Raw genomic sequence first — 12,081 nt, 5'->3', positions numbered from 1 at the left:
TTACCTGTAGTTCAAATTTGGTCGTCCTCCTGCCGATTCGGGCTTTCACGGGCTTGCGGGGAATTTTTTCCGAGGCGGAGCTCCCGAAGATGTCCTAGGGCATGTGCACCAAAGACATCTTCGAGAAGCTCCGCCGCGGGAGATTTCCCAACCCTTTCCCAAAAAAATTTACAGGAGATGGAGGCTTTCACGGGCTTGCGGGGAAATTTTTCCGAGGCGGAGCTTCTGAAGATGTCCTAGGGCATGTGCACCAAAGACATCTTCGAGAATCTCCACCACGGGACATTTCCCAACCCTTTCCTCAACAATTTTACAAGAGATGGAGTCTTTCACGGGCCTACGGGAAAAAAATTCCGAGGCGGAGCTTCCGAAGATGTCCTAGTGCGTGTGCACCAAAGACAACTTCGAGAAGCTCCGCCATGGGAGATTTCCCAACCCTTTCCACAACAATGTGACAGGAGATGCAGGCTTTCACGGGCTTGCGGGGAAATTTTCCGAGGCGGAGCTTCCGAAGATGTTCTAGGGTATGTGCACCAAAGACATCTTCGAGAAGCTCCGCCACGGGAGATTTCCCAACCCTTTCCCCAACAATTTTACAAGAGATGGAGGCTTTCACGGGCCTGCGGGGAAATTTTTCCGAGGTGGAGCTTCCGAAGATGTCCTAGTGCGTGTGCACCAAAGACATCTTCGAGAAGCTCCGCCACGGGAGATTTCTCAACCCTTTCCACAACAATGTTACAGGAGATGGAGGCTTTCATGGGCTTGCGGGAAAAAAATTCCAAGGCGGAGCTTCCGAAGATGTCGTAGGCCCTGTGCACCAAAGACATCTTCGAGAAGCTCCGTCACGGGAGATTTCCCAACACTTTCCCCAACAATGTTACGGGAGATGGAGGCTTTCACGGGCTTGCGGGGAAATTTTTCCGAGGCGGAGCTTCCGAAGATTTCCTAGTGCGTGTGCACCAAAGACATCTTCGAGAAGCTCCGCCACGGGAGATTTCCCAACCCTTTCCCCAACAATGCTACAGGAGATGGAGGATTTCACGGGCTTGCGGGGGAATTGTTCCGAGACGGAGCTTCCGAAGATGGCCTAGGGCCTGTGCACCAAAGACATCTTCGAGAAGCTCCGCCACGGGAGATTTCCCAACCCTTTCCCCAAAAATGTTATGGGACATGGACGCTTTCACGGGCTTGCGGGGAAAAAAGTTTGAGGCGGAGCTTCCGAAGATTTCATAGGGCATGTGCACCAAAGACATCTTCGAGAAGCTCCGTCACGGGAGATTTCCCAACCCTTTCCCCAACAATGTTACGGGAGATGGAGGCTTTCACGGGCTTGCGGGGAAATTTTTCCGAGGCGGAGTTTCCGAAGATGTCCTAGGGCATGTGCACCAAAGACATCTTCGAGAAAATCCACCACGGAAGATTTCCTAACCTTTTCCTCCGGCCATGGGAATGAAGCACCCTTCCTTGCTTGTTTAGCTTGTTGAGCTGCTTGTGTTGTTGTGTTGGAGGAGAACACATGGGTATATATAGGGAGGCGAGGGGCTGAAACGGCGGGAAAACTTGGCGGGAGAAAACGGCGGGAAAACTTGGCGAGAGAGAATGGGCGGGAGAAATGGAGCGGGAAAGTTTGGCGGGGAAAAAGGAAAACACAACATGTGCTATGCCGACGGTCTCCCTCGGCATATGCATTGCATGTGACGTCATTTTGGCGGGAGGAACAAATGAAAAATGGTCGTGCGCTATGCCGACGGTGCCTCTCGGCATAGACGTGACACTGTCACGTCTCCGTTAGGGCATGGCCAAGCCGGGCTGCCACCCTGCAGCTATGCCGACGGTCAGGAATACGCCGAAGGTGGCCGTCGGCATAGCGAGGCGTACGCCGAGGGTGCATGTACGCCGAGGGGCGTACTGAGGGGCTGGGCTGGCCAGCCTACACGCCGACGGCCCCGACATTTGGCTGTCGGCGTACGGCCCGGCCGTCGGCACACTAAGCCATTCCTGTAGTGTTGGTAGTTGGCTCCAGGTTGCTGTTACACCAGGGATTGAGGAGCTCACCCTTAGGCTATATAAAAAGTTCCCATGCTCACTTTTATCAGATGGGGTTTAAAACTCAATTCGTCGTCTTCAACTTGGCTCTTGTGCCTTCCGTCCCATGGCTGAACTTAGCCCCTTCAGAAGCCCAACAAGTCTGCATTTGTGTTCTGTGCGTATTACTGGGGATGAATTAGGGTGCCTTCTTTCCAACTCCCCCGCTTTGAAGCAGTTGAAACTGAATGATTGCAAAGAGATAATTTTCCTAAAGATACCTTGCATGCTGCAGCGGCTCAGCTGCCTAAGTGTTGTTGCATGCTGGAAGCTTAAAGTGATAGAGAGAAAAGCTCCAAATCTCTCCAGTATTGACTTTAGCGGAGAAAATATAAAACTCTCACTCAGAGAAGCATTGCGCATGAAGGACTTGCGCATGCGCTGTGCCAACCGTCGTCCGTTATGCTCGTGCCGAGCTGCCATCCATTATGCCAAATCTTGATACTCTTAATTTAGGTTCGGAGAATGAGGTATACTCATAAGATTTTTGGTGCTGCAGCGTTGCAATATGTGCATACGAAAGCAGTCATACCTTGTGTATATATAATTAATCTGAACATGACATATATTTGTTGTGCTTGTGGCTAATACACCAATGCTGCCTACAAAATTCATCTACCTCAAGCACCCGACTATTCAAATTTGGTGAGAGACATTTTCCCCATCCTACGATTATTTTTATCTGGTTTCTTTCTTGGATGCATCAACCTCCTTGGAGACTTTGTTCTTGGATGTAAGTCACTGTTCCTTCTGTTGGGTTACTCTCACTCAACTGGGTCCATCGATTCAACTTCCTTCATTTTTTGTTCCATCTTCAGGAATCTCAGGAATATATGGAGCGTGAATCGGTTTTTGAAGGTCCCTCACATTTAAGGCAGCTGCCTGAAAACCGCCATGTCTGCGTCAAGCCTGTGGAGATCATAGGATTCAGCTCTGCAAAGAACTTGGTTGAGTTAACAAGTTGCATTGTCAAGAACGCAGTATCACTTGAGTTCCTTTTGTTGGACACCCTTCATGGTAGTGCTAGGTGTTGAAGAGAAAATAATAAAAAGTGTTGGCCCATTAGCAAGGCTGTTCTCAGGGATGCCTCTAGAACGGTCGTGGCTATAAGATGGTTCATTGAGGATGAAGTCCCGCCTATAGCTAAGCTGAGTGTTCTGGATCCTTGCACACGATGTCATTCGAGTGGATGATGGTTGATGTCATAAGCTTGCAGCCGGTGATATGCTGATGGAGGGTGCTAGATGTAATAAGTTAACTTAATTGCATCATGTATGATCATTTAAATTTGATACCATGCTTTGTTTCTTAGATTATCAGAAAGTAAGAATCAGTCCGATTGGATTAGAGTCAAAATTGAGTTTAAATCAAACGAAAGAAACACAGAAACCGAGAAAAAAAGTAAGAAATTATTTAATTGGGTCTAGAACTCTAGATACATTCAAATTTAAACAAAGTTGAGACATCATTTTATGAATGGGGAAAGTATTAAATTTAAGTAAGAAAACTATACTTTAATATGGAAACATAAGGGCATGTACACTGCTGGCCGCTTCCAGGCGCTTGTAGGGAGAAAAGATGCTATATTAAATTAGGAAGTGATTTAAGCGCTAGTGGCTTTTCAACGTGAGGCCCTAAAACAGATACAAAACTGTCTGCCAATTCATTTCGTACGGGAGTGACAAGACCAAGCGCTGGACACTTTCTTTGCTGGACACTTTCTTTTACGCGCTGAACGCTTTCTTTTACGCCGACGAAAACCAAGACGCTAGGATTGGAAAGCTGAACCGCCGATCGATCGGGAATTCAATCCTGGCGCCCATGGCTCCATTGTACATGCCCTAAGAATGAAAAGAAATAAAGAATCCGCAGTTTATTGTCTTCATTTTATTCTTAGTCTATATGAACAAAGATATGAATAGTATAGATTATATTAATACATAGATTGAAATAATACATAGATTGCAAGATTGTATATATAATGAAAGTAAGACATATCAAATTAAAAATCCAAGCCAAGAATTTGACAATGTAAAAAGTCTCCAAGCTCCAGCCCACATGCCATGATGTACGACAATGCCATCGAGGTCACTGTAATTACGTAAGGACTCACGTTCATACTCAACTAGCGTCGTAGTACTAGTACTAGATCCAAACCGTGTGATGTCAACTACACATGTCATGTCCTCGCCTCTTTCCATAACACCTAACTTTTGCTTCATCTATCTCGGTTCTAGGCTTCTAGCCCCTCCATCCATCTCTTTGTGATAGTAACCTAGCGCGAGGTGTGCCGCCCGCACAACTAAAATGTGATCCATGCTTGAGGGACTCATCCTAATTGCCTCCTACTCCCATGCATGATACCAAGGGGACACATGAACTTTGTACTCATTGTCCAATGTCCACTACGATCGTCAAGCTAATGCTTTGTCGTGTTAGGTTGAAAAGGAGACATTATATAGGAGTCATGACTTACCAATGTTGGTGTAGCTTGAGAATTGATGTCTGGTACCTTCATATTTGACCATTTCTCATTGTGAACTATGGCTCTACTTATCTGTCCATGTAGGAAACATAACTATAACAAGAATAAGTATATGCGAAGATGTGGTATCTTTTTGACGATATTTAGTTGAAACTAGCTACCTTTGTGTATGCCTATCTTGGAGTAGTACTTTATGAGTGTAATGGAGAGAGGCCTTGCAGCTTTGGTATGGACATTTCGCACCAATTCATGCTTATATGCAATGAGGTTACGTGTAACTTGGCATCTCACTCTATCTGAAGGCATTATTAGGAGAACACGGAAATTAATGCGATACCACTAAAACAACGTATCTTTAGGATATTTTAGACGAAAACAATAAATTAACTGAGAGTTCGTGAAGCAATATACACTTGAACCAAATTTGAGTACACATGGAAATTAAGTCATGTGGTTGAATTGTATAGTGACTCCCTACACCAAATGAGAGTTAGGCTTACTTATTAACTTCCTAACAATACCACCAAAATATTCTATTACACTTAAATAGAACTTAAAGATTCTAAGAATTTATGCATCAAGGAAGTTTTACCATGTTGCAAATGTATTTCTTGTTGTCTGTATTGGTCAGATATATATGTTGCATATGTTCGATTTTCATGTTTCTCGGATACACTTTTCAATTGTTTCTTTTTTGCAACCAGTCAGAATATGTTGCATACTTAGGGATTTTTTTTATTGCTTCGCCATATTTCAATGTTGCGATGATCTAGGTTGTCTTGTATGGGACCATGGATTGCGGGCAGGATTTATATGTTGAAGCGGCGCGAGATCCTATATTCACAGCTTTGGGCTGATCTTCCCACGCGGCAGCCTGATGGCTCATAGCCTGTACCACTTAGTTTGACCCTATAGTTTACATAGGTGAACCCAAACTACCGCCTGACAAATCCATCCATCTTTCTATTCGAAACCATAAACGACTATTCATCTTCTGAAACGTTTGTACTTCGTGGTGGGTGTTGTTTCTTATGATGTTTGGCAGGTACACTATGAGACGACCAGTCCAGAGATATGGGAGGACACGCTGTGTAGGTTGAGATCTTCACACACCATAACGCCACACAACTTTTGGCCTCTGCCGAATATGTTATAACAATCTTTCTATCTAATCGGATAGCTGCCTTTAACCTCGAAGAAAAATCAACCTACTGTACACGCACATCTAGAAAGTTACAGCTAAGGCTTCAAGGATGTACCAGTAAATTCGGTTGTGTGCTTTTTTCAGAACCAGAACTCGGTGACATTGGCCTTGAACTGTAAGTAGTATTACAGCAGTTGCTATTTTCATGAACAGGTATTGTTGAAAGCATTCGTACCGAAACTAGCCAATGACTTGTGTTACTTGAGGCATCATATACCAATTTCATTACCCTATAAAGTGACGAGTCCAGTACCTTATGTACTGAACTTACCAACTGCTGAAATCTGCGTAGAGCATCCTCATTAACCTGACCTGTTACAAAATACTACCAGTCAAGTGCACCAAACAAAACAAACCATGAAAATGCAACTCCTTAATCATTGTAGGGTCTAGACACAGAACGGCTTCTTATGGATTTCCTATGATAAAAGCACATGCTGGTTCAGTTTATGTGCTCAGTATGACATACAAAGAAGAGAACACAATAATTGTTTCTGAAGTTCATGCAAAGTGAATGATGTGAAATCTATCATGTGCTGGATCTTCAGAGCTGACATCTACTCTCAACGAAAGAGGAGTTTCAGCAGTGGCTAGTGGCCTAGTGCTTTTTGATAAAATTTCCAGTTGCTGCTGGGATCCATATCGTGCGCGAGACGCTGAAGTGAGAGGAAATGAAGGCATCCTCTTTGACGGAACGTCATATGAGCCAAATCCCTGGCCACCAATGAGAATAAAATAGAGGTCAGAAATGGTGAAGATACAACATCCATACACATCTTTTCTTAGTAACCCGTGATAAAAGTAATACAAAACACAGGTGCTCTGGTTGAAACAATCAGCAGAGCAAGTCGCATGCAGATAACCTAACCCAAAGGACCCTAGTCCTCAGCCACCCATGTTTCAGTACATGTGAAACAACAGAGATACCAAGATGGTGCACAGATTGGTTGATCAAAAGAGGAAGATTGATTCATCAAATAATTTTGTTAGAACTTGGACCAGTCTGCAGCACACAAATTAGTGAGACTGCGACAAAAAAAAAATTAACCGGCTTTATCCCATCTGTTTCATTCACACACTGGATCAGCACAAGGGGATTCATCAGAAACAACTACTGCTAACAAGCACTTCCAAAATGAACCACTGACTACTATTGATCAGATTCAGGTATCGCCTGATTGTGCGCGAGTGTGGGGAGGTAAAGACCACCACAGAGGTTCAACCACTTCAAGTGCAGAAGCGACCCTGAAACGGGCATGTGTCAGTACAATTCGAGAAGTTCTCAACGACAGTATTGTCCTGTCCTCTGCTTTGCTACCTTCATCAGTTGAGAGGCTTTTGCCATTAATGTTACATGCACTACAATGGAGAAAACAAAACTGCAGGACAACCGACCAAGAAGAGAGGCTAAAAGTGTCGCTGCGGCATGACCCTTCCTTCTGGCAGCCTCTTGTTGACTCGGCCAATTTTGTGAGGCGGCCACACCACGTGTGTAACCCTCCCCTGCACTAGACCAAGAGGAATCTGCAGAACAAACAAGTTGTTCATTAAAAATACAACCGATTGCATAGAAATTCAATTACTATGGCTTGGAGACAAGTCACACATGTTTAAATATGGTCGAGGTCGCCAGATGGTTTGGGTAAACTCTGTTATGAGGATATCACAATTCGTGCATTATTAGATAGCAAACAGTCAGGAGGCATTGTTATAACAATTTGATGGATCTTTCAAGTTCTAGTTAGGGCTTAAACAACGACAGAAAAATGTCAATACAAAAATAAGCAGTCTATGGATTACGGAATGTTCGCATCATCACTCACAATTGAGCACTTAAACTGCCATATCATACTGGGGCATTTTTTCAACCAAAAACATAGAAAGAAATACCAGTGTTCTGGATTTTTACATCAGTGGTACAATACCAAGCAAACTCGACATGATATAGGTATCACAAATAGCACCAAGACAAGTGCGAGCCGCCGCTCTGCATAGCTCAAATAGGCGTTTGTTCATTGTACAAGCTAATTCAATATGTATAATGAAAGAACAGGAATTCAAGGCTGCATAAAGAGGCAATGCAAGATCAAAATGCACTTTGAGATAAAACAAACTCAGAAGGGCTGAACTGCAATGGATGATATTTGGCCTTCATTGGCATAGAAGGGCTGAGGAATTTGACTTGTTCGTATCCGGTGTTCAGCATGCCAAGTAATCAAGCGATAAGTGTCTGGGACAGTTTTTATCTTGTTACTCCCTCCGGCCAAAATTAAATGACGCAGCTCAAGAGTACACTTGTACTGGACCAGTCTATGGCTGCGCCAATTAATTTGGACCGGAGGAAGTAACAGATTCAGGCATGGAAAGAAGCTATAGCGCTGCTATGCACCAGGTTTCTTGCTCAATTTTACTACAGAAAAATTGCAACCCAATCTATCAAAAATTTGGCTCCGTGTTAGAGTACGTCATGGGCCTGAGCCCGTTAGTCTTATGGTTTGCTTAGGGGTCAAGTAAGTCTTGCTTGGGAGTCAAGTAAACCTCTCTATATATGGAGAGGAGATGTATCAATCTAATCAAGCAAGAATTAAGAAGGAAATCCCTTCCCTCTTGCCACCGGCCGTGGGCAAGGCCCCCGGCCGGCCTTCTCGCACCCTCGCAGCCCTCTCTCACCCTCCCAAACCCTAGCAGCCACATAACATTTGGTATCAGCTTTCCCGGGTTCGATCATGTCCAGCCCTCCACCGAGTTCTTCCCACCCGCCGCCGCCGCACTCCGACGTCCCCGCCATTCTCTCCCCGGCGGAGATCACCGCAGCCCTCCGCGATCTCACCACTGCTGTCCAGGAGATCCGCCTCTTCCTGGCCGGTCCCTACGGGCCGCCGCTGCCGGCGGCGCTGCTGCCGTGGCAGCCGACGCACCAGGCAGCCTCCGCCGCGATCGCCGGGCCGCTGCAGCCGACGCTGCTACTGTCGTCGCCACCACCCGACGCCGGGCTGCTGCAGTCCCCGCTGCCACTATCCACCATCTCCGGGCCGAGCCCTACCTCGGCGCCGGGGGTCCCTATTCTCCAGCAGCCGACCGCCTTCTTCCCCACCGGGACGCTACAGGCGACAACGGCGTTGCCGCCGCCACCAACGCCACCACTGCAGCTGCTGTCCTCACCGACGCTATCCCTGCCGTTCGGTGGGCAGCTGCAACAACAGCAGCAGTTGCCGTCGCGACCAACACCGCAGCAGCGGCTGCTGCCGCCACCGACGCCGTCCCTGCCTTTCGGCGGTGTGGGAGCGACCTTGGCCCCAGGCTCTACATCGACACCGCCCGGGATGCCCTTCCACCAGGTCTGTTTCCCTCCGTCGCCGTCACCGCTTCCGCCTTGGATCGCTATCCGCCACGTGTCGGCGGCGGTGAGGCTGCAGGCTGCTGCGCGCGGCCTCCTAGTGCGTCGGCGTGTGCGGGAGATGCGTGATCTGCAGCTGCAGCTCCTCCAAGTTGCACTTCGTTGCGCAACAGACCTCGATCTCGTCCACTGCGTCGGGGATCTTGGGCGTGGGGGAACCACGGGCGGCGGACATGTTGTTTTCCCCGCGGGCAGCGACCTCAAAATCTGCGCCATCGACAGTCATCCAGCGGGGAGAAGGCATGGTGTCACCGACAGGAGCGCACCGCGTAGCACCACTGCATTCCGCCGCCGCCCGCCGCGCGGGCTCCTTTTGTCCCGCTAGTTTCCATGGGATCCAGGTGGCTGTACAGGTGCACGTCCGACGGGCGAATGGTGTCCATTTATTTTTAGGGGTCAACAATAAAGCGTCCCCGTCTATTTCAGGTTGAGAGTAATAAAACAAGCCGAGATGTAAAAGGCTCGTTTTTAGGTGTTAGGGTTGTGTTGCGTCGAGTCATGGTTTGTTTCGGTTGCAGCTCGAGGACGAGCTGCATGTCCAGGTGGGGTGTAGTGTTAGAGTACGTCATGGGCCTGAGCCCGTTAGTCTTATGGTTTGCTTAGGGGTCAAGTAAGCCTTGCTTGGGAGTCAAGTAAACCTCTCTATATATGGAGAGGAGATGTACCAATCTAATCAAGCAAGAATTAAGAAGGAAATCCCTTCCCTCTTGCCCGGCCGGGGGCCTGAATTAAGAAGGAAATCCCTTCCCTCTTGCCCGGCCGTGGGCAAAAGGCCCCCGGCCGGCCTTCTCGCGCCCTCGCAGCCCTCTCTCTCCCTCCCAACCCTAGCAGCCACATAACACTCCGAGCCAACAGCGAGCTCCATCTCTGCTTAGCATTCCCATTAGGCTCTTGATCAAAAGGAGCTAACGCAATATGTATAATCTAAACAGAGGAATACATGGATGCATAAAAACTATCATAAAAGTTGGCGTCCTCTGATTTATCATGAACATAAAAATCGTATACATCAGCTGAAGATGCTAATACAAGATAAACGTGCACTTCAGCTGAAAATAAAAATAATAATGACTCAGACCAAAGGAGAGACTTCATGTTGGCTCAGTTTTATGTTCTGAACGAAGGAGAGTCCAAGTAGTTGAACGATAGGTAGACATCACAGTTTTATCTTGTAACAAATCTGGGTGAGGAGATGGGCTGTAGTTTTAAAGCTGATATATGCACCACCAGCTTGTATAAAAATTATTTTTTTCCTACCAAATTTTGCAACTTAAGCTACCAACTATTTTTCCTGGCTCGGCATCAGGCTGAAATACAATCGTTCAATTCATATGTAATTCTGCAGCCTAGAGTGACCTACTACCCCAGTTCTGTACTTGTACCTAGCAAGATGACGCTTGAGTAGGGGAGAAGTAGAAATTTCTTACAGGGCCATAGATTCTTGAGTCCCAGCTGACGCTGCCGTTGTCCCCTTCGAGCCAGCAGTGCCCCTCTGGTACTTTCCGGATCTCCGCCGTCTCCGGGACACTGATCCAGTCGCCGGGCATCCCGATGAGCCTCTTGACCAGCCTGATTCGGTGGTCCACCGGCGACCTGCATACACACACACAGGCGACAGACAGCAGCATCAGGAACCAAGATCCAGCCCATCGAGAGCACCAATCAGAATTCAGAAAACGAAGAGGTAACCCCCGTCCGGCCGGGGACTCGGCGGCGGCGGTGGAGAGCAGGAGGGCTTACACGAAGGTGACGACTTCGCCGCGGGAGAGGTCGTAGCGTGCGAGGCCGGACCGCTGCACGAACGCGTATTCACCTGGCGGCGGCGGTCAGAGATCAGGTCGCGCGAGACGAATCCGTGAGAGGGGGCAGGGGTTGTTTTAATTACCTGTCCTGTCCTCGAAGGTGGGGTGCATGGAGGAGCCGTGGACGGCGGCGACCGAGAAGTATCGGTCGGAGATGGCGAGGCCGATGAGGGTGCCGCCGATGCTGTATCTCACTATCGGCCTGAGCGCCGCCAACACCTGCGCCATGCACAAGGACTCCTATGGACCAGCCTACCACCGCCGTCGCGATGCTGCTCCTCGGTGTCAGCGGCAAGGCGGCGTTGGCGGCGAGGGCTTGGTTCAGGGTTGAAGCGGCGCGTAAATTCTGCTGCAAGGAAATAATTTCCTCTTTTTTCGTTTCTTCATTTATTTTAACCAACGGAAGCCTTTTCTTCCAGCAATTTTGTGTTTTTCTTTTCGGGACCTAGAGATCTGACGGTCGTTGTCTTCGCCCGGAGTCGTCGATGTGCTTGTGCAAATCGTACATGTCATCATCGTCTTCGTAGGAAGGGAGTAGCACACATTCGACCTCCGGAAGTAAGTGTAGGCAAACTTCTCTAAGCCAGCCTCAAAGTACATCTGGCCTTGTCCATCAAAGAGAACCTCGATGGGTCACCGGCACTGGCCGTAACTATCTTCCCATAGATTCACGGAGGCTGGCTCTCGACTAGTGTTAAATTCCGCGAACTTATCTAGGAGTTTCTTTCTGCCGAGAGGGTTCTCGGTGATGTGGATGAAAAAACTCGAAGTGCATAGTGAACGGGCACTTCGACTCCGGAGGGGAGGTAGAGCGCGCAGGATAGTGAGCTTGCAGATCCAACACATCCGCCTCTGTCTTTGCCTCGGCCTCGGCGACCGCGTCCGCGGCCTCGGCCCCTAGGACCCGCCATGGAGCACGCCATGATGAGGTGGATGGAGAGAAGGTGGATTGTGGCGCTAGGGTGGAGATTTGTGAGGTAACTAGGGTTGTGTGAGGGAATGGATGCTCCCAGGGCCCCATTTTATATGCCTAAGGCAGCCGAGGGACGGTGGCACACGTTAAGGCGGGCACCTACTACTAGGCATGGGAAGCCTGCATCGTTGCGCG

The 12,081-nt window shown here is 48.1% G+C and overlaps 1 protein-coding gene and 1 pseudogene across 3 annotated transcripts; one reads left to right on the top strand and one right to left on the bottom strand.

The window, feature by feature from the left end:
* Positions 1-1,795: 1,795 nt before the first annotated feature.
* LOC127347314 (uncharacterized) lies at positions 1,796-3,119 on the top strand (annotated as a pseudogene).
* Positions 3,120-6,122: 3,003 nt separating this feature from the next.
* On the bottom strand, positions 6,123-11,359 carry LOC127294233 (uncharacterized). Of its 3 annotated transcripts, none has more exons than XM_051323999.2 (5): positions 11,057-11,359; positions 10,912-10,984; positions 10,599-10,764; positions 7,170-7,298; positions 6,123-6,488 (listed from the first exon to the last, which is right to left on the bottom strand). In XM_051323999.2, the coding sequence occupies exons 1-4, from the start codon at positions 11,199-11,201 to the stop codon at positions 7,182-7,184; spliced, it is 501 nt and encodes a 166-aa protein (XP_051179959.1). In that variant the 5' UTR covers positions 11,202-11,359; the 3' UTR covers positions 6,123-6,488; positions 7,170-7,181. The 3 variants fall into 3 exon arrangements, with proteins under 3 accessions (XP_051179959.1, XP_051179960.1, XP_051179958.1); XM_051324000.2 differs by lacking the exon at positions 6,123-6,488 and adding an exon at positions 6,903-7,019; XM_051323998.2 differs by lacking the exon at positions 6,123-6,488 and having other exon boundaries at positions 6,903-7,298; positions 11,057-11,358.
* Between the last annotated feature and the right edge of the window lie 722 nt (positions 11,360-12,081).

Source organism: Lolium perenne, chromosome 4, assembly GCF_019359855.2.
Source record: "Lolium perenne isolate Kyuss_39 chromosome 4, Kyuss_2.0, whole genome shotgun sequence".
Classification (NCBI taxonomy): domain Eukaryota; kingdom Viridiplantae; phylum Streptophyta; class Magnoliopsida; order Poales; family Poaceae; genus Lolium; species Lolium perenne.
Note: the sequence above shows the minus strand (reverse complement) of the source record. Positions and strands in the feature narration are given on the sequence as shown.